This window comes from Bubalus bubalis, chromosome 18, assembly GCF_019923935.1.
Source record: "Bubalus bubalis isolate 160015118507 breed Murrah chromosome 18, NDDB_SH_1, whole genome shotgun sequence".
Taxonomy (NCBI): domain Eukaryota; kingdom Metazoa; phylum Chordata; class Mammalia; order Artiodactyla; family Bovidae; genus Bubalus; species Bubalus bubalis.
Genome location: NC_059174.1, coordinates 43,041,346 through 43,061,264, shown reverse-complemented (window position 1 = coordinate 43,061,264; position 19,919 = coordinate 43,041,346). Strand labels below are relative to the sequence as shown.

The following is a 19,919-nucleotide window of genomic DNA, read 5'->3' as shown; positions in this document are numbered from 1 at the left end:
CCCCTGGTCAGGGAATTAAGATCCCACATGCGGTGTGGCGTGGTCAAAAACAAATTAATAAAAGAAAAGGAAGACGCAGATAATAACGGTGGTATGCTGAGCCACATTGGAGCATGAAACAAAGGAAATTTGATGTTCATCTTGAATATTTTTGCATTAATTTTGATACTTAGAAAATTGTATTAAACTATCATATATACTTTGGTGGCTGGGTTTAGAACACCTGCTTAAATTTTCAGCCTAGGGTGAATGCCTCACTCTCCTCCCCCTAGTCTTGGCTCTGATCTGAGGTTGTAGGTGGGGAAGGGACTTTGTTGCAATTCGTGCTCATCAAGGCAGCCCTCCAAGTAATGGAAAGGCCATCCTCTGGGGCCCGACTGCCTGGGTTCATATCTCAGCTCTGTCATTTACTAGCTAGGTGATCTTGGGCAAGTTACTTAGCTGCTCTGTGCCTCAGTTTTCTCATCTATAAAATAGGAATATGAAGAGATCCTATCTCACAAGCTGTTGTGAAAACTAAGTGCCTCTGTGCAAAGCTATATAGTGCTTTGTATATGGAGCGCTCTCTGTGTTAGCTGCTCCTGCTGGGATAATTATAGTCTTTTGAGCGGGACTAGTCGGGTAAACCAATAGAAATACAGTGCTTCAGTCATTGAGGTAGGAACACAAATGGGGCAGAGGTTGGAGTCCTTGGTATAGTCGTGGAAGTTCCTCCGAGGCAGGCATTGCCATCTGAGTTAGACTTGGGACTCTGAGGGGGACTTTTCCAGTGGAACAAGGAAGGAGAGGACAGCTAGAGTGAGAACAGGATCTGACTGGGTCCTGGAACGGAGGCTGTTGAGATAGTGCTGGGTGGTTTGGTGAAGTTAGGAACGGACATGTACCAGGGAGGGTGCAGGCAGGGAGGCCCTCAGAGGTTTAAGGCAGGGCTGTGCTTGGAGGTTTGTGAGATGGGTGACTGGGAGGAAGTAGAGATCAGGGGCTCGGAGCCAAATCATGAGCCCCTAGAGTGGGATTGGCCCCCCTGCACAAAGACCTTGGGTTGGATTGCCTGGGTGTGGCTAGGGCTGGAAAGGAGACCTATTATCCCAAGTGCCTTGTTAAGCTGGGGATGTAGTTGAAAGCGGGATTTCAGTGGGTCTGTGGAGCCATATATAAAGGCTACACCACAGCTATGAGAAAGGATCTATCTTGCGGTTCCTGTTGCAGTGAAGCCTGGTGAAGATGAGGACCACCAGGAGAAGTGCCTGTCCCAGCTCTACAGCCACATGCCAGAGGGACTGACTCCCTTGGCCACCCTGAAGAATGTGCATCAGCGCCAGCTACTGGGTGCGTGCTGGCTCTCCTGCTCCCTTCCTCCCTTGTGTCCCATCTGACCCATCCGGCTGCTCCCACTCACTGACACCCCCAGACAGGTTGCCAGGGCTGGGCCTAGGGAGTAGGTCTTCTGAGTCATTGTGGCCACTCTGGATTCAGAAACCAGGAGGCATAGTCCTCTAGCCTCAGCGGGCTTCCAGAGCTGTGTTCTCATGGGTTCTGTGTGCACCCAGCCCTCCCACAGTGGAGCCAGAGCTTTGGCAGTCTTCCAGCTCCCTAGTGGTCCAGGGGATGGTCCTTGGTCATCCTATTCTGGAAGCACGCATTTCGTAGGCCACACTTAGGAACTGATAATGAACTGTCCTAGTTTGGTCTCTAACAGATCTCAGAGCAAGTTTTCTGTGTCCAAATCTGAGTTCCTCCACCACTCAAACTTGCCCCCCATTCCACACACGCACTTTCCCATCTCAGTGATGGTGACTCCATCTTTCTAGGTTTGCAGGCCAGAAAACTAGGACTCACTCTTTACCTTCATCTTGCTTTCTCACCCATCTTTGATTAGCAAATTTTGTTGACTCTACCTAGAAAAATATCCAAATCTGATCACTTCTTACCTACCACCCTGGTCTAAGCCATGCTTACGTGGTGCTTGCTTAATAGACATTAACTCACTTAAACCTCACCCAGCCCTATGACATAGATGTGGTATGATCCCCAGTTTTCATTTGGGGAGAGAGCAGTCCAGAGAGGTCACACAGCTTGCCCAGCTTTTTACCAGGAGCCCTCGTGCTCTCATCTCACCCAGAGAAGGATAGGAGTCTTCACCTGCGCTTTTGAGGTTGGACATGGTCAGGCTCCTTTTCCTCTCTGGCCTCATTCTCCATCCTTCTCTGCAGCCTTCACTCTCCCCAGCGAAACTTCCAAGCCCCTTGTTGTCCTTAAACATTCAGGCATGCTCCTGTCCCAGGGCCTTTGCACTTGCTGCTCTTCTGGGAATGCTTCAGGGCTGTACTTAAGTTAACCTCCTAAAAGGTCTTTTCTGATCACACATCATAGAAGGGCAACTCCTCATTCCCCATCTTCTCAAGTACTACATCTGCCTATTATTTTTGTTTCTGCTTTATTTTTCTCCAGAACCTTAATGCCGCATGACCCATTGTACATTTATTTGCTTGTTATTTTTCTGTCTTCAAACTCTATATTCATTGAGCATGCAAACTCAATGAATATAGAGGCTAGCTTTTGCTTTATCTCTAATGCCTAGAACATTTGGTAAATGTTTGCTGAATGATAGTTCTAGAGACACAAGTGAGCATACTGCACACACATTTCAGAGGGACTGAAGCCTTCCAGGCAGATCCTTCAGGAAAGAGAATGTCCACCTTTCTGGGCAGATCCTTGGGCATTCAGGCTCTCCATGAAGTACTCACGTTGCAGTTTGTTACACGTGACTGGTGGTGTTGATTTTCTGTGGGCAGGGAAATCCCATCTGTGCCGAGCTGTTACCCACCACGAGGAGTCCATGAGGGAGGCCAGCCTGTGCAAGAAGCTCCGCAACATCGAGGTGCTGCAAGAGGTGCTGTCCGCGGCGCACCAGCGGTCCCAGCTTAAGTACACTCAGCTCCGGGAGGACGATGACCTCCTGAACTTGACCGATGCTCCCGACATCGTCTGTGAGTGGCGTGGGTGCCAGTGCAGAGTGCACTGCATGAGAGGCAGGGCTGCTCAAGTGCTCCTCTTGCCCTGGAGTCCTTACCTTCTCATTCTCAGATCTGGGGCCTCCTTTATGGTCTTTGTTGACCCTTTAGTGGCAGCTGACCCCCTCCTGCCCCTCATATCGCCACCTGTGATGTCAGGGTCCTGCCACCTTGGTTGTGCTCCGACTTTCCTTCCCACTCTTCGCTGACTGCCTTGCCCAATCCCAGTCTCCCCTCTTAGCATTCTTGAGGGTCTCCTCTCCCTGGTTTCCTTCCTTTAGATTCCTTTCCTTGAAGTCTCATGACCTCCTCTGGGGTTGTAGCCACTACTGATAGTCAGGAGACCCCAGGAACTGCCTTTTACCTGGACATTTTCCCTATGCTCCATACCCACCCACATACCACCATTTTAATGGAAATATGCACTTTGCTATCTGTCTGTCACCTCCGACTCTATGATTTGAAAGCCACCTGCATCCTTATTCTTCCTCCAAGGCTTGATCTTGGAAGGTGTTGTTTCATTGATCTGTGTGTCTGTTTTTGTGCCCACGCTAATACTGTTTTGATTACTGTAACTTCATACTATAATTGAAATCAGGGAGCATGATTTCATGCTGGAGGTCTAGCTTTGTTCTTTTATCTCAAGATTGTTTTGGTTATTTGGGATCTTTTGTGGTTCTATACAAATTTTAGAATTATTTGTTCTAGTTCTGTTAAATATGCCTTTGGATTTTTGATAGTGATTGCATTGAATCAGTAGATTGCTTTGGATAGTATAACAATATCCATATATATATATGTAACAGTTGGACATTTTAACAATACAACTTCTCTAGTCTACAGACATGGAATATCTTTCCATTTATTTGTGTTTTCTTCAGTTTCTTTTATCAGTGTCTTATAGTTTGCAGTATAGAGATCTTTCACTTCCTTGGGTAAATTTATTCCTACGTGTTTTATTATTTTTGATGTAATTGTAAATTAGATTGTTTTCTTAATTTCTCTTTCTGACAGTTTGTTATTTGTGAATAGATATACTGGATTTCTGTTTATATAATGGATTTCTGTTTATTGATTTTGTATCCTGCAACTTTACTGAATTCATTCATTAGTTCAAATATAGTCCATGGGTTTGCACAGTCAGATATGACTTAGCTACTGAACAACAATTAGGGTTCTCTGTTTGTAGTATTATGTCATCTGCACATGGTAACAGTTTTACTCCTTTCTGATTTGGATGTCTAATTTTTTTTTTTTTTTGGTCTAATGCTATGGCTAGGACTTCCAGTACCATGTAAAATAAAGGTTGTAAGAGTGGGCATCCCTGTCTTGTTCCTCATCTTAGAGGAGAACTTTTCAAGGCTTGTCATATGTGGCCTTTATTAGGTTGAGGCTTGTTCCCTCTATACCCACTTTGTTGAGGTTTTTTTCTTTTTAATCATAAATAGATGCTGATGAGTTTGTGTCCGATTCCACATATAAATGAGATCTTGTACCACCAGCACTTTCTAAGCATTTCTAAGGTGTTGAGCGCTGTCCTGAGTTTAGAAATATGGAAATAAACTGGTTAGTTGCTATAGCCCTTGGGGAGGTAGTGGTCAGTTCTGCCTTGAAGGGCAGGAGTTGGGAGGTGGACGGTTGCCTGGAAAGGTGACCTTACAGTCAAAAATGACTAGACTCTTTCCAGGAGTTAGAAGAAAGGGAGTGAAGTAGCCCAATTGAGGGAACCCCCTTTGACCAAGCCCCCTCCCACTCCACTCCCTACTACACCTCTGTCCCCAGTCTCTGAAGTTCCACCCCATTTTCAGGGACCAGCTTCTAGAGACAGAACCCTCCTCAAGCTAGAATCCTGAGTTTGTCAGTAGTAAAGTTGGCTAATGTCTTTTGAGGATTTGAGATCTGTTAGGGAGTTGGTGATGGACAGGGAGGCCTGGCGTGCTGCGGTCCACTCTTTGCTGTGTCGCAAAGAGTCGGACACAACTGAGTGACTGAACTGAACTGAACTGAGGAACAACATTAATGTGTTGTTAGATGTGTATAGAATTTCATTTTACTCGTTCTCACCCTTATCTAAAAGATGAGGCAATGCAGGCTTAGAGAGATCAAAGTCTTTGCTCCAGATGACCAAGATGGTTGGTGGAAACAAGAATGCACTCAAGAATTCTCCTTTGTGGACACAGGCTACTTCCTTGGCAACCTTGTCCATGCAGTGTAGTCTGTGGCTACGAAGTAGAGACAACTTCCATAGAAGGAGGGAGATGCACAGCTCCTGGTGAGGTTTTCTGGGGGCGGCAGCACCAGTCTTGTAGTAGATGAGCAGCCTGCATGAGCTCAACGCTGTGTGAAACAGAAAGAAACCACAGGGTCATCCTGTGAATAGAGGTTCAGGCTTCTTGGCGTTACCAGTCTTCTTCCCCAGATTTTCTTTTTTTTTTATATTGTTTTTCATGTATTCTTAGCCTGCACTGGGATCCTTTGATAAACACTGACTAGCCTCATGGGAAGGGTTGGCTTGTTGTTGTTCAGCTGCTAAGTTGTGTCCGGCTCTTTGTGACCCCATGGACTCAGCATGCCAGGCTTCCCTGTTCTCCACTGTCTTCCTGAGTTTGCTCAAACTCATGTCCATTGAGTCAGTGATGTCATCCAACCATCTCATCCTCTGTCACTCCCTTCTCCTCTCACCCTCAATCTTTCCCAGCATCGGGGTCTTTCCCAATGAGTCATCACTTCGCATCAGATGGCCAAAGTGTTGAAGCTTCAACTTCAGCATCAGTTCTTCCAGTGAATATTCAGGATTGATTTCCTTTAGGATTGACTGGTTTGATCCCCTTGCTGTCCAAGGGACTCTCAAGAGTCTTCTCTAGCATCACAGTTCAAAAGCATCAATTCTTCAGTGCTCAGCCTTGGTCCAAGTCTATGGCGCTTAGACATCCAAATCTTAGGGTCCAACTCTCACATGTGTACGTGACTACTGAAAAAACCATAGCTTTGACTGTATGGACCTTTGTCGGCAAAGTAATGTCTCTGCTTGTTAATATGCTCTCTAGGTGTCATAGCTTTTCTTCCAAGGAGCAAGTGTCTTTTAATTTCATGGCTGCAGTGCCAAGAATATGATGGTGGAGCTATTTAGCTACTGATGCACTGATTTGGCAAACCCACTTCTCACTGTGAAATCCTCACATTGCATGTTAATAATGAAAAGAGTAAGCACGTCTTGCCCAAAACTTAGTGTTGAAAGCATGGTATTTCCCCAAGAGCCACACCTGAAATGTAAGTTACTTCTCAGTAGGATTTTATGAGTATCAGAGGATGTCCACTAGAACAGGGGTCCCTAGCCCCTGGGCCTCAAACCGGTACCAGGCTATGGCCTCTTAGGATACAGGCCTCCCAGCAGGAGGTGAGCAGGGGGCGAGCCAGCAAGGTCTTACCTGTGTTTATGGCCGCTCCCCATCGCTTGCATTACCGCCTGAGCTCCATCTCCTGTCAGATCAGCCGCAACATTAAATTCTTGTAGGAGCATGGATCCTAACCCTAAAGTCAAGGCAGAGTATCCTGAGATTGCCATAAAATAGAAATAAAGTGCCCAATAAATGTAACGCACTTGAATCATCCTGAAACCATCTCTGCCCCCTGATCCATGGAAAAATTGTCTTCCACAAAATGGGTCCCTAGAGCCAAAAGGGCTGGGGGCTGTTGCACTAGAATGCAAATAAGCTCCGTTGAAGGCAGGGAATTTGTCTTATATCACTATCTGTCCCAGCCCCAGAGTAGGGTACAGCTCATAGTAGATACCCAAGTGGACTTAGGCCTGAGTTTTCACAAATAACTTTCAATTACACAATCACTCATGCTTTTACTTTTAACCTTCTTTTCCAGCTAAAACTGAGCGAGAAGTTGAAATTATACTCCCACAGTTCTCTAAAGTGACAGTAACGGACTTCTTCCAAAAGCTGGTATGTTGAACATTTATTTCATAATGACTTGAGGGGAAGGCTTTTTTATAAGTTGTAAGTATGTAGAGATGCTATATGACATAATTTTGTTTTAAATATATCGATCTTTTAGAGAAAATGGCAATGAACTTTCTTGTATGACTTTGTAGCGCAGATTATTGCAGATGGTATCATGAGTCTCTTGAGCAGGGCCGACTGAAATCTGTGAGGATGACAAGGCATCATTTCCTCTAGCTTTCAAATGCCTGACTCAGCCTTCAGATCCTAACCTAATGATGCTCTGCTCCCAAGGGTCCTTTATCTGTGTTTTCGGCTAACAAGAGATGGACGGCTCCTCGAAGTATTCACTTCACTGCAGAAGAAGGGGACTTGGGGTTCACTCTGAGAGGAAACTCCCCAGTTCAAGTCCACTTCCTGGATCCGTACTGCTCTGCTGCGGTAAGCATGGATCCTTCTAGATTGGAAGCAAAACTCACTGGCACCTTTTCAGACAGTCAATCTGGTAAAGTACAGACAGAGTTAAGTGTTAAGCAACTAACGTTGCTCAGTCGTGTCTGACTCTTTGTGGCCTTATGGACTTTAGCCCGCCAGGCTCCCCTGTCATGGGATTCTCCAGGCAAGAATACTGGAGCGGGTAGCCATTCCCTTCACCGGGAGATCTTCCCAACCCAGGGATAGAACCTGGGTCTTCTGCTTTGCAGGCAGATTCTTTACCATCTGAGCTACCAGGGTAGAGTGCTGTCCACACAAATACACTAGGGTGATTTGATTTAGGGCTCTTCTAAGTAAAAGGCCTGGTTTTATGTGAAAGGCCTTTCATACCTTTCTTGCCCAAAGAGAAACAGATTAATTTTTGCCTTTTTTTTTTTTAAAGTGGAGTACAATTGCTTTACAATGTTGTATTAGTTCCTGCTGTACAACAAAATGCATCAGCTATTTGTATTCATGTATCCATCTGTCTTGGGCCCCCCCCACCTATACCCTCCACACCCACCACAATTTTTGCCTTCTTGAAGTCAACTTATGCAGATAACTATTTTATTAATGAACTTGGGAACTACTTCAGGGATTTCACTGAACAGAACGTTAACCTGTATTGAAATCATGTTTTTTTTTAGGCGGCAGGAACCAAGGAAGGGGATTATATTGTTTCCATTCAAGACGTGGATTGTAAGTGGCTGACGCTGAGTGAGGTTATGAAGATGCTGAAGAGCTTTGGCCAGGATGACATTGAGATGAAGGTCGTGAGCCTCCTGGATGCCACATCGTCCATGGTGAGTGCTGATGCCCCCTGGCAGTAAATAGTGATGTGGAGTGAAGTCAGGGTGAGTCCAGCCTCAGAGGCTTTTACCAGGACCCCTGCCTCCTGCCTGCATTTGTAACATGCCACAGATGACTGAGCTCTAAGTTTGTCATCACTGATAATGTGTTCAACTTGGGTCAGAGAAATCACTAGGAAGCTTTTTTTTTTTTTTTTAATTTTAAAGATAAAAGAACCAATTGATCTGATTAAATTCTCTTCCATTGCAAAAGTGATACATACTCATGGTTAAAAAATATACATATTCAAATGGTACAGAAGGTGTGTGGAAGATGCTCTTCTCAGGAGCATTAGCACCTTCCTGTGAGATCTCGGGATGTGTCTGAGCCCATGCAAGTTCATATGCACAGTTCTATTTTTTTGTGTCCCCAAGGAGGAGGACCTGTCGCATTCACGCTCTTCTGTACTCGCTGCATTTAATTTTGTATGTTGGATGCTTCTGTTTAGAACAGTATGCATTTACTCATTCAGCAACTATTGATTAAGCATCAGTTGTGTGCCAGGCCCTTCTCAGGCGTCGGAGCTCCAGCTGAAATACGATAAGGTCCTACCCTGCAAAGCTGGCACTAAATACGTAAAGAAGTAGTTGTGATTTTGCTAAGTGCTGTGAAGGAAATAACTTGTGTAATGGGCTAGGATGATTGGGGCTGGGAGGGGCTCCTGGACGGGGCTGCGCTGAGGCTTGAGTGTCAGGAGGAACCAGCCATGTGAAGAGGTATAAGCAAAGCTTATGGGGACTTCCCTAGTGTCCCGTGGTTAAGACTCTGCACTTCCAATGTAGTGGGTGTGGGTTCAATCCCTGGTTGGGAAATTAAGATCCCACATACCACGCAGCATAGCATGCCCACCCTCCCACCCCAAGAAAAAAGAGCATATAGACAGGGGCACCAACAGGTGCAGATACCAGACCCGCTGGCAGGACTGAGCTTCACTTGCTAGAGGAACTAAAAGGCCTTTCAGCTGGAGCATCGAGACAAAGGGCCAGCGTGGTGAGAAGTGAGGTGGGAGACAGGCAGTGAAGGAACTTTCCCCTTATGAGATGTGGAATGATGTGCTGTGATGTTTATTGTAGAAGGCTGTCTTGCTGCCTGGAGGCTGGCCACGTGGCTGCAGAGCGGGCTGGCTGTGGCAGTCACCCAGGCCAGTGATGTTAGCAGCTTTACATTAGGGGGTGGCAGTGGAGGTGGAGAGAGGTGGATATGCCTGTGACTTAACCGGGAGGTAGAGCTGACAAATTTGCAGATGAGTTGTGTATTAAAGATGGTAGACAAAGGGAGGGCTCCTTGACTTTTGGCTTGAACAACTGCGTCATTTTTCATTATGATGGGAAATTGGGGCCAGGGGTGAGGAGGGCAGAGGAGAGAAAACACAAGTGCTGTGCTGTGAGTGTTTCATGTGCCATGAGACACCCAAGACACACATCAAGGTGACATAGGCAGCTGAGTAGTCACATCTTTAGTTCATGGAAAATGTCAGAGCTAGAAATAAATATTTGAGGATCATCAGCATAGAGATGATGTTTCAAGCTGTAAGACACTAAATGAAATTACCCTTGAGGGGTTGAGGGCTGAGGACTAAACCTCGAAGAGACACCACAAGCATCTGGGGGTCAGGAAGATCCAGCCATGTGAAGGGGTACAAATGGGGGACTTCCCTGGTGGTCCACTGGTTAAGACTGTGCTTCCAGTGCAGGGCATGCAGGTTCAATCCCTGGTTGGGGAATTAAGATCCCCAAGTAGGAGCGAAAGGGAGTGCAAAGTAGGTGTGAAGGTGGGATAAAAAGGGGTTCTGAAACCAAGAGAAGAAAATCCTGCCGGAGAGAGTGGTGCTTTGTGTTGACACAGCTAAGTGGTGGAGAATGAGGTAAGCAGAGCTGTGTTTGTTGTACCTGGCAGCAGGGCAAGAGGACACTTCCAGTTTGGGCCGCACCGCATGGCATGTGGGATCTTAGTTCCCTGACCAGGGGTCAAACCCATACCCCCTGCAGTGGAAGCGCAGAGTCCTAACCACTGGACTGCCAGGGAAGTCCCCCAGAGGACATTTTTTCATGGGGAAATGGCAACAGAACTCAGACTAGAGAGGGTCAGAGAGTGAATGAGGGTGTGACTCCATTAAGAAATGTTCAGAATAGGCAGATTCACAGAAACAGAATGTAGGTTAGTGCTTGCCAGAGGCTGGGGCACCAGGGATTGAGGAGAAGCTGCTGATGGGTACAGGGTGGGTTTCTTTCCCGTTTTTGCCACACTGTGTGGCTTTTGGGATCTTAGTTCCCCAAGAACCCAGGCCACCACAGTGAAAGTGCCAAGTCGCAACAACTGGAGCACCGGGCAAGTCTAATGGGCAGTTTTATATTAATAGAATAGGGAGAGGCGTCTTCATCCGGAGGTGCCGAACTCAGGAGCGACATTTTATCGTGAATTCCCCTCCTTTCTTGCTGCATCATTCAAACTTCTTTCCTGGATTTATATTGATGAACAATGTGCCCAGCGGCTTCAGATATATATTGTATGTCTGCTTATACATACAGCCTGATTTCAGTGCCTGGAACAAGGTAGATGGTCAGTAAACATTCTGTAAGCAAAGTAATCTCAGTATTAGGCAAACCTTAGAAGCATGTGATACCTCACATGGAAGTCTTTAGTAAACAAATTCCTTCACATTTCCCACTTGAGTCCTGCACAATCCTAAAAAAGTTAACAGTAGTGTTGAGTGGGCATGGAGTTCACTTGGGGAAGATGGATAAGTTCTGTAGGTGGGTGGTGGTGATGGTTGCATAGCAGTGTGAGTGTACTGAAGGCCACGAGTGGTTAAAATGGTAAATTTTATGTTTATTTCATCAGTTTAAAAAACTGGAAAAATTTAATCATAACCTTGTTACCATGGATTCTGTTGTCTCTAAAGAGAACGCGCTTAGTCACTCAGTTGTGTTTGATTCTTTGCAATCCCATGGACCGTAGCCCACCAGGCTTCTCTGTCCATGGGATTCTCCAGGCAAGACTACTGGCGTGGGTTGCCTTTCCCTTCTCCAGGGGATCTTCCCAACCCAGGGATTGAACCCAAGTCTCCTGTATTGCAGGCGGATTCTTTACCATCAGAGCCGCCATATCTACTGGTGTGGGCTGAAACCCAGGATACATTAAGTGAAGAAAGCAGGGTGCAAACCCGTGTGCATAGTGTATTCTTAAGGAAAGACAAATGGTGCTGTATACTTGACACATATCAATTCCTGTATATGAATGTTATTTCTACAAATGTAACAGATAGTGGTTGCCTCAGTGGACAGGGCTGAAAGGCGGGAGGGATGCCTGCTGTTCCCCTGATGCATTTTTGTATTATTGACCATAAGTGTGTATTACTTTTTCAAATGTAATAACCTTTAAAAGTGAGTAGTGGTCCCTAGCCTAAATGACTACTATTGAGTATATTCCTTAAGAATTGTCCTTTTTCTTAAGAACCGAATCCTATATCAGCATTAGTCACTGAACCTCAGAATTATATCACTTAAAGAGGATGCCATGAGTGCAGAATGTGAGTCTCAAAACTTGGCAGTCATTTCTCTGACATCTTGATTTCTAACCATTTTTAACGACACTTTAAAAATGGTTAAATGGGATCTAACCATTCTTTTCATAATTTAAATCATGTATATAAATTACTTCCTATAACAGAAAAATATGTCTGCCTAAAATATTCATTTCACTATAATCACAGCATATCAAGACAGGTTTTGAGAATAAAAAGAATTCATTATTTGGAAGATAAAACAACCATTTAACTGTTCTTATTTTTCTGTGTACAGCATAGTAAATGTGCCACATACTCTGTGGGAATGCAGAAGACTTACTCCATGATCTGCTTAGGCATCGATGTTGACGATAAAACTGATAAAACCAAGAAAGTCTCGAAAAAGCTCTCGTTTCTGAGCTGGGGCACCAACAAGAACAGACAGAAGTCGGCGAGCACCCTGTGCCTCCCATCAGTTGGTGTCACGATGCCTCCGGTCAAGAAGAAGCTCTCCTCTCCCTTCAGCCTTCTCAACACTGACAGCTCTTTGTACTGACGTGAAGAAGCGAGAGCGTCTCTCGTGCTGACTGGGCCTTTGTGTTTGTGCCATAGAGGAAGATTTCTCAATATTCTCAAATCCCATTTTCTCAGAGCATAAACATACAACTGATATGTCCTTGAGTGTAAGTAACAAGAAGCCTCTAGAAGCTTGTGGAAGACAAACTTAATTAGGGGAGTCTAACCGTATTGCTGCAAGTTATTTATTATACAAAGTATTGTAAATAGAATAATGTGGACATATGGCTGTTTTTAACGACTATAATTAGGACTGTTAGTTACTTACTGTCAGAGTTCAATTAGGATTTCCTATATGGGTCCTATTAGTAAGTTTTTAGGCTCGGGTGACATATAGATTAATTCCTTAACCCGGAATTCAGATGATCCCAAACTCAGACAGGGGGAGGGACTATAATGCTAGACTAAGTGTTATTAAAAACTGTTCCAAAGACCTGCTGCCTAAGGGGGAATCATTAACCTAGAACAAGGTTTTACTGTTATTTCTAGATAATATGAATGCTATTTCCAGATAAAATCTAGTGCCAAATTTGTCATGACTTTAGATTAAAAAAAAACAAGCATTTAGGAGCAGTTTTTCTTCCATTTTATGTCACTTAAAAGTCGCTAACACAGTGGCCGTGTTAGATGAAGATGCCGTCTACAAGGTAGATAATATACTGTTTGATACTCAAAACATTTCTCATTTTGTTTAAAGTAGAAAGTACATAACTGTATATTTTAAGAGTCTTTAGGAAGGGTTAAAAATGTTGTACAAGGTCAAGATGTAAATGACTCAAGTTTAGAGCTCTATTTGACTTTGTAAAATGGCATTGGTTTATCTTGCTGTACATTGGATGACACAGTGATTCTAAGATTCACTGTTGACATAGTATAAGTTATGTATCTTCTACAGATCTAGCACTGCCATGTCATTTTGAGAATAAATGAACTTAAAATATTTTCTAGTGTGTAATGTCAAAAGGGAAGCAACCATATTTGGGAAAGTGTATCCATTGTTCTTACTGATATTTTTGTATAAATATTTAAATAAACACATTCATTTGCCTCAGTTAATGGTTTCCACTTTGATTTCACTTTCTTACCCTAATGCACAGAAGTTTTATTGTACTTGATTTTTGAAAGTTTGAACTTTCCTGGTGGTGCAGTGGATAGGACTCTCCCTGCCAATGCAAGGGACATGGGTTTGATCCCTGGTCCGGGAAGATTCCACATGCCGCAGGGCAACTAAGCCCCTGCACCACAACTATTAAGCCTGTGCTCTAGAGCTGGGTGCCCCAGCTCCTGAAGCCCAAGTGCCCTGGAGCCAGGCAGCCACAACTCCTGAAGCCCGCACGCTCTGGGGCCCTTGAGCCACAACTAATGAGCCCTGTGTCACAACTCTGGAAGCCTGAGTGCCCTAGGGCCTATCAAATCACAACTGCTGAGCCCGTGTGCTGTAACTACTGAAGCCTGCGCGCCCAGAGCCTGTGCGCCACAAGAAAAGCCACCACAACGAGAAGCCTGAGCACCAAAACTAGAGAGTAGCGCCCGCTCTTTGCGACTAGAGAAAACCTGTGTGCGACAACAAAGTCCCAATGCAGTCAAAAATAATAAATAAATAAGCAGTGTGTATGTAAAAAAAAAAAGTAATAAAAAAAATTACTGGGACTTCCCTGGTGGTCCAGTGGCTAAGACTCTGCTCTCCCAATACAGTGGGCCCAGGTTCATCCCCTGGTCAGGGAACTAGACCCCATATGCGACAACTTAGAGTTCGCATGCCACAGGTAAAGATCTAGTATGCCACAACAAAGATGTGGGGCAACCAAGTAAATATATATATATATTTTTAAAAATTACTAACATTTCACAAAATAGGACTTTGAGAGCTTTCAAGATGTCTTAGTGTCCTCAGAAATGTTTGGCCTCTTTAATTGTATTTTTTTTGGTCTTTTAAAAAAAATTGGAGTGTAATTGCTTTACAATGTTAATGTTGGTTTCTTGTGTACAATGAAGCAAATCAGCTATATGTATACATATATGCCCTCTCTCTTGGATCTCCTCCCCTCAACCCCATACAATCTATCTAGGTCACCACATAGCATGAAGTCGAGCTCCATTTGCTGTAGTCAATTCCCACTAGCTATCTACTTTACACATGACATGCATATATGTCCATCACAATCTCCCAATTTATCCCATCCCCACCTCTCTGTGTCTACCTGTCCATTGTCTACATTTGCATCTCTATTCCTGCCCTGTGAATAGGTTCTGTAACATTCTGAATTCCACACATGTGTTAATATATGATATTTGTTTTTCTCTTTTGACTTACTTCACTCTGTGTGAAAGACTCTAGGTCCATCCACATCTTTACAAATGACCCAACATCATTCTTTTTCATGGCTGAGTATATTCCAGTGTGTGTGTGTGTGTGTGTGTAGTTGTTGTTCAGTGTACTTATTCTCGGATAAGCAACTGTACGTTTTGGTCTCTAGCCCCAGGCTCTCCTCAGCTGGCCCTGCCACTTCCCTGTGCATCTTTTGGTTGCTGGGCTATCCATTTACAAACACATTCTTCCGTCCCTCACACACGCTGGCTTTTTATCTTACGGTGGGAACTCCAGACTCCAGGCCTTCTGTGTTCAGAAGACGTGCTCAGTGATTATAAACAAACTGCAACTACCAGGAAGGGAGACAGAAAGGGAAAAAAAGGCAGTACAATTGTTTGTTGACACTGGCAGCTACCCTCACAGCACAGGTACACTAAGACCAGACCTGAAGAACAGTGGCTCTGCCAGCAGGAACAAGGAGCTTATGGTAACAGTGCTTCATTGTAGCTTTGTTTCCTTTAAACAGTCATATCCTCCACCTTCCATAATAGATAAGGTCAAGGTCACACATTAAAATCCTCCCAGGCTGGCTTTCTGCTCAATCTGAGGTTCCCTTAGGAAAGTGCCCACCAGCCCACTTCATGCTAGCAGGATGAGGGCAGTGCCGTCTGGCGCAGGCCCACTAATCAAAGTGCATGCCTAAGGCCAGAGAACAGGCCAGGACCACTGGCAGGCTCCATTCAGGCCTCTTTTCACCTTTCCCTAATTGTAAAAGGAACTCTTCTTTTTTCAAATATTTGCTTGCAGTTTATTTTGGTTTTTCTAAATAACATTCACATCTGTCAACAATAGGATGTTGGTTTCAGCCCCAACCCCCAATTCCTTACAAGTGTTTGTTCTCACACATTGGCGAGAACTGCCATTTGTTTTTTAGTCGCTAAGCCGTGTCCAGCCCTGTTGTACTCCATGGACGGTTGCACACTAGACTCCCCATGGGATTTCCCAAGCAAGGGTACTGGAGTGGGTTGCCATTTCCTTCTCCAAGGAACTCTTTTCTTCGTGTGAGAAGAAAACAAGATCCTGCAGTCCCGAGATGAGACGCCCATGAGAGGAGCCCTCACCTGGGCTGGCTGAAGAATGCGTGAATGCGCTGGGCTGCTGCTGGTCCTACTACCGCCTCCAGTTCTCGGAGAGACGCGTTGCTTAGTTGCTGGATACTTGGAAACCTCTGAAGCAGGAGGGGGGCTTTCACTTTCCCGACTCCTGGGATCTGCTGCACACTTCGGAGGAGCGCCGGCTCAGAGACCAGAGCCCGTTTCTTCCTGAGAAAAGGGTTTTTACTGGGCTCTCTGGTTTGCTCTTGAACCTGAACGGAAATGAAAGAAGCACATGAGCACCCTCTAGAGGACCTGTGGTTTTCTTAACATTTTGTTTTGCGGAAGTTTAGTCTTAGCTTTTCCACGTAGTTCAGCTTGATTTACCACTATAAATGTTCTCATATATAGCATGAATATAATTTTTCAGGCATCAGTAAAATTATTAAAAGATGAACAACATGACTACACAAAGGAGTGAGAGGTAAAAATTAATCTACAAAAACTTGAATTTTTAGAATGCTTAGGATAAAACCAATGAAAACCTACACTAAAGAATTCAAACACGATCCTATGGCCCACTAAGAAACATTTCAGTAGTATAGGATCACATGATGGCTCCACCTGCCTGATACAGGGCTTGGAAGAAGCTTGCCTATCAACGGAGAAACCCAGTCCTCAGTTAGTGGTAGATACAGGAAGGCACATTAACAGTGTTAAATCAAAGTGAGTCAGGAAGAGTGAAGCAAGAGAAAAGATCAGTGTCTGGAGAAGGGTTTGTGAACTATACAGGGCTGACTGCATTTCCAATGTGGTTCTCAACCCCAGCTGCACATCAGAGGGAAAGATTTAGAAACAGCACAACAAAAATTGATGCATAAGCCTGACCCCCAGATTCTTAATTGGTCTGAAGCAAGGCTCATGTATCACTTTTTTTAAAAATTTTCCCAGGAAATTCTAATCTCATATGATATCACTTCTGTATGGAATATTATTTTTTAAATAAATGATACAAAGGAACTTATTTGCAAAACAGAAACAGACTTACAGATATTAAAAACAAAGTTATGATTACCAAAAGGGAAATGGGGGCGGGGTGGGAGGAGGGATAAAACAGGATCTTAAGATTAACATACACACACCACTATATAGTGTATGTATAACCAATAAGGAATTACTATATAGTAATGGCACCCCACTCCAGTACTCTTGCCTGGAAAATCCCATGGACAGAGGAGCCTGGTAGGCTGCAGTCCACGGGATCGCTAAGAGTCGGACATGACTGAGCAACTTCACTTTCACTTTTCACTTTCATGCATTGGAGAAGGAAATGGCAACCCAATCCAGTGTTCTTGCCTGGAGAATCCCAGGGATGGGGGAGCCTGATGGGCTGCCCTCTATGGGGTCGCACAGAGTCGGACACGACTGAAGAGACTTAGCAGCAGCAGCAGCATAGGAACTCTACTCAATATTCTGTGATAATCTATATGAGAAAAAAAATCTCAAAAAGAATGAATGTGTGTGTAACTGAATCACTCTGCTGTATACCTGAAACACAACACTGTAAATCAACTATATTCCAATAAAATTTTTAAAAAAGTTCCCCAGGAAATTCTAATGTACAACCATGCTGAATAATCAATGAGGACAATGGAAACCACTAGGTTAAAAAGAAACAACACATGAACTTGCAGACAGAATTTCTGATGCTTAACAGAAGATACGCAGGGAGGAGGCTAAGTAGCCTCTAACTGACAATGTCACCAGCTTAAATGCAGAATAGTGCACGAAGGAGTCATCACAGCCTGAGAGGTTAAAATCAGGTCTCCAACTTGTTAACCTTGTTATATGCTTGCCTAGACAGGGCAGCAAGCTCAGCTAGCTGCAGAGGGAGCTTCTGAAATTAAATTCATCAAAAAGATTTTAGAAACCAATCCAGAGATGGATAAAGACTGGCTTCATGGATTGTACAGATAATAAGGGCAGCTGCCAGAAAAGGATCCAGGAAGATCAATCAAAAGTTCTAAACCAGGGCTACTGTGGAGGAGTAGGAATGGGTACTTACCAACTGAATAATGAGGCAGGATGCTTCCATCTGGCTGGCTACTGGAAGCAACACCATCCCAAGATCCAGAACAGTAAACTTCTGTACAGCTGGAAAATACTGTTCACTCATCTGCGTTTTTTCAACTACCACAATCCCTTGAAGTTTATTGGACTTGGAAAAAAAAAAAAAAGGAAAGAGACAGGAAATATTCTGTAACAAAATTCCATTCAAGATAAAGCAGCTATCCAAGGGTGTAATGGCCAATGCTTTTATACAGATTATTCCAAGGGAGGGGAAGAAGTCCATTTGTTTAACTCAGTACTTACATTTCTAACCCGAACAAGTCTCTTTCTGTAGCCATTTCCTGCCACCAACTCAGCTTCGGTGATATAAAGAATGCAGGATTTGCTAGATAAGTAAAAATCTACCGGTGTCAGGCCATCCTCAAAAACGAGTTTAATTTTCCCTTAAAACACAGACAAGAAAATAAGTTCATTAGATGAAAACACGGCAATAGATGGAACTTTTTAAAAAAGTAGGGTGAGGTGAGAGAGGGCTTGTTCAGAGGGAGCCCACTGACCTTGCATTCCCTGTGCCAGCTGCGAACCGCGCCACTTCTCATTGGCCACAATGTGCCCAAATGGTACATGCATGGGGCCAGTGCCATCAGGGGGGTTGCCTTCCATCGGCAGCCTCGATCTAATGAGGGGAATGCAAGACGGCACTTAAGCAGATTCGCCAGCACACAGCCCATTTCACTCGAAGCCCGGGCCCCTTTGGCAGGAGCCCGACTGCAGAGTGTTCTTTAAAAGGCTGGATTACAGGCCAAAGTTTAAGAACCAGGAGATTCCTGTCCTGTAAGAAGCGTCCTTTATTTCCGTCACCTGTCTTGCCCCTGAAACCCTGGCTCGGTCCGCCCCATGGCTCCTTATTCCAGTCTAGGGCGGGGAGCGAGCTAGCCACCTCGGCACCAGGTCTGGGTCTCCCGCAACATTACCTGCTGAGCGACACATCTGGGTTGCCTCCAGAACGCCTCGCTACTCTCTCATCTTGCCCGCCCCCCGCCTCTCCCGGCGCCGGATAGGCTATGGCCTCAGAGATCGACATCTGATCTGACCAATAAGAGAATGGACAGCGCCTTGGTGAGGATTTGAGTGGCACCCACTGGTTGCCAAGAGCGACGGACGTGAAGTAACCTCCTCTCTGATTGGTCGGAGCAAAAGAGGAGCCAATGGCAGACGTAGTTGTTGCGAAGTCCGTAGCTGAGAAAAGGCGTCTGGGGCTAGGCCAACTCGAGGCGTCGGCAGACTTTAGGGAGTGGTCCTCACCTCCGATCTTCTGTGCGGTCCAGTTAGGGTCTGGCCATCAACCGCAGCAAGGATGCTCCTGGGATTTCGGAGAGGCCACAAGAGGAAGTATGTAAGTATATCTGCACCCAGCCTGCGTTCTGGCCGGTAGGGCCGGGAGTAAAGTGCGGAGGGTTTGGGATTTGGGATGGAGGCAAGATAGCGGCCCAACAGGAACTGGTTTTCCTTTCGAGAAGCCCAGCTGTTTAGTGTTTAGAACATTAGTTTTCTATTCTAGTGGCGGCCTCAGTTGATAGGACTCGCCCTGTCTCGCCTGTAACTTTCGCTCGGGTGTCGGGGAGTTCACTCCTGCCGACACACTCCTGTCTAGTTCCAGGTGGGATGTCATTCTGGATTCCTCCCTCCGCCGCGTACCACCTACACTCTGCCTACCCCGTCCTCCAGCATCTACCTGGACTGCTGCAGCAGCTCCCTTTCCCTCTGTCCATTCTTCACAAAGCACCCAAAGGGATTCTTTTAAAATGCAATTCTGATTCGTGCCTAATGCCCTCAAGTTACACACATGGACGCTCCAGCTGTTTCCATCTTGCTGTTCCTTCAGCCTGGAATGCTTCCCTCCAAAACTTCCCGTGGCAATTCTTTCACTGCCGGCACACTCTCCCGGGCTCATTCGTTGATCCCTCTTCCTGCTAGTGAGCCTGACACCGACAGTTCTTGCCCCCACCCCCCACCCCCAGTCTATTTACCCTACCAGTGTACTCATTGCTGTCTTTCCCAGGCCTGATTTCTCAT

At 45.1% G+C, this 19,919-nt stretch overlaps 3 protein-coding genes across 10 annotated transcripts in view; 2 read left to right on the top strand and 1 right to left on the bottom strand.

Annotated features, from left to right (window-relative positions):
• RHPN2 (rhophilin Rho GTPase binding protein 2) overlaps positions 1–13,419 on the top strand; it is a 69,160-nt gene extending 55,741 nt beyond the window's left edge. Inside the window, exons 10-15 of the mRNA XM_006061385.4 lie at positions 1,210–1,329; positions 2,796–2,990; positions 6,891–6,967; positions 7,259–7,405; positions 8,086–8,241; positions 12,088–13,419. Coding sequence (XP_006061447.1) covers positions 1,210–1,329; positions 2,796–2,990; positions 6,891–6,967; positions 7,259–7,405; positions 8,086–8,241; positions 12,088–12,348 — 956 coding nt within the window. The 3' untranslated portion in view covers positions 12,349–13,419. The remainder of the gene's footprint in view (positions 1–1,209; positions 1,330–2,795; positions 2,991–6,890; positions 6,968–7,258; positions 7,406–8,085; positions 8,242–12,087) is intronic.
• Positions 10,431–19,004, bottom strand: FAAP24 (FA core complex associated protein 24). 4 transcript variants are annotated; one of them, XM_044932190.2, is made up of 6 exons: positions 18,986–19,004; positions 18,401–18,519; positions 18,147–18,286; positions 17,839–17,991; positions 15,801–16,045; positions 10,431–10,829 (listed from the first exon to the last, which is right to left on the bottom strand). In XM_044932190.2, the coding sequence occupies exons 2-6, from the start codon at positions 18,504–18,506 to the stop codon at positions 10,823–10,825; spliced, it is 651 nt and encodes a 216-aa protein (XP_044788125.1). In that variant the 5' UTR covers positions 18,507–18,519; positions 18,986–19,004; the 3' UTR covers positions 10,431–10,822. The 4 variants fall into 4 exon arrangements, with proteins under 4 accessions (XP_044788125.1, XP_006061443.3, XP_025124800.3 ...); XM_006061381.4 differs by lacking the exon at positions 18,986–19,004 and adding an exon at positions 18,818–18,943; XM_025269015.3 differs by lacking the exon at positions 18,986–19,004 and adding an exon at positions 18,705–18,843.
• Positions 19,005–19,053: 49 nt separating this feature from the next.
• Positions 19,054–19,919, top strand: part of CEP89 (centrosomal protein 89) — an 80,464-nt gene continuing 79,598 nt past the window's right edge. For 2 of the 5 annotated variants that reach the window (XM_044932188.2, XM_044932187.2), the window contains exon 1: positions 19,054–19,239. In XM_044932188.2, coding sequence (XP_044788123.2) covers positions 19,201–19,239 — 39 coding nt within the window. In that variant the 5' untranslated portion in view covers positions 19,054–19,200. The remainder of the gene's footprint in view (positions 19,240–19,919) is intronic. The other 3 variants (XM_006061387.4, XM_006061386.4, XM_006061390.4) reach the window with 2 other exon arrangements.

What these genes read in the sequence shown, in the direction of transcription:
- FAAP24 (XM_006061381.4), bottom strand. Translation starts at nt 18,927, where the DNA reads ATGTCGATCTCTGAGGCCATAGCCTATCCGGCGCCGGGAGAGGCGGGG. An exon ending in CCAGATGTGTCGCTCAGCAG is followed by an intron (nt 18,520 to 18,817) that starts GTAATGTTGCGG and finishes TCCCCTCATTAG; the next exon opens with ATCGAGGCTGCCGATGGAAG. An exon ending in GCTGGCACAGGGAATGCAAG is followed by an intron (nt 18,287 to 18,400) that starts GTCAGTGGGCTC and finishes CTGTGTTTTAAG; the next exon opens with GGAAAATTAAACTCGTTTTT.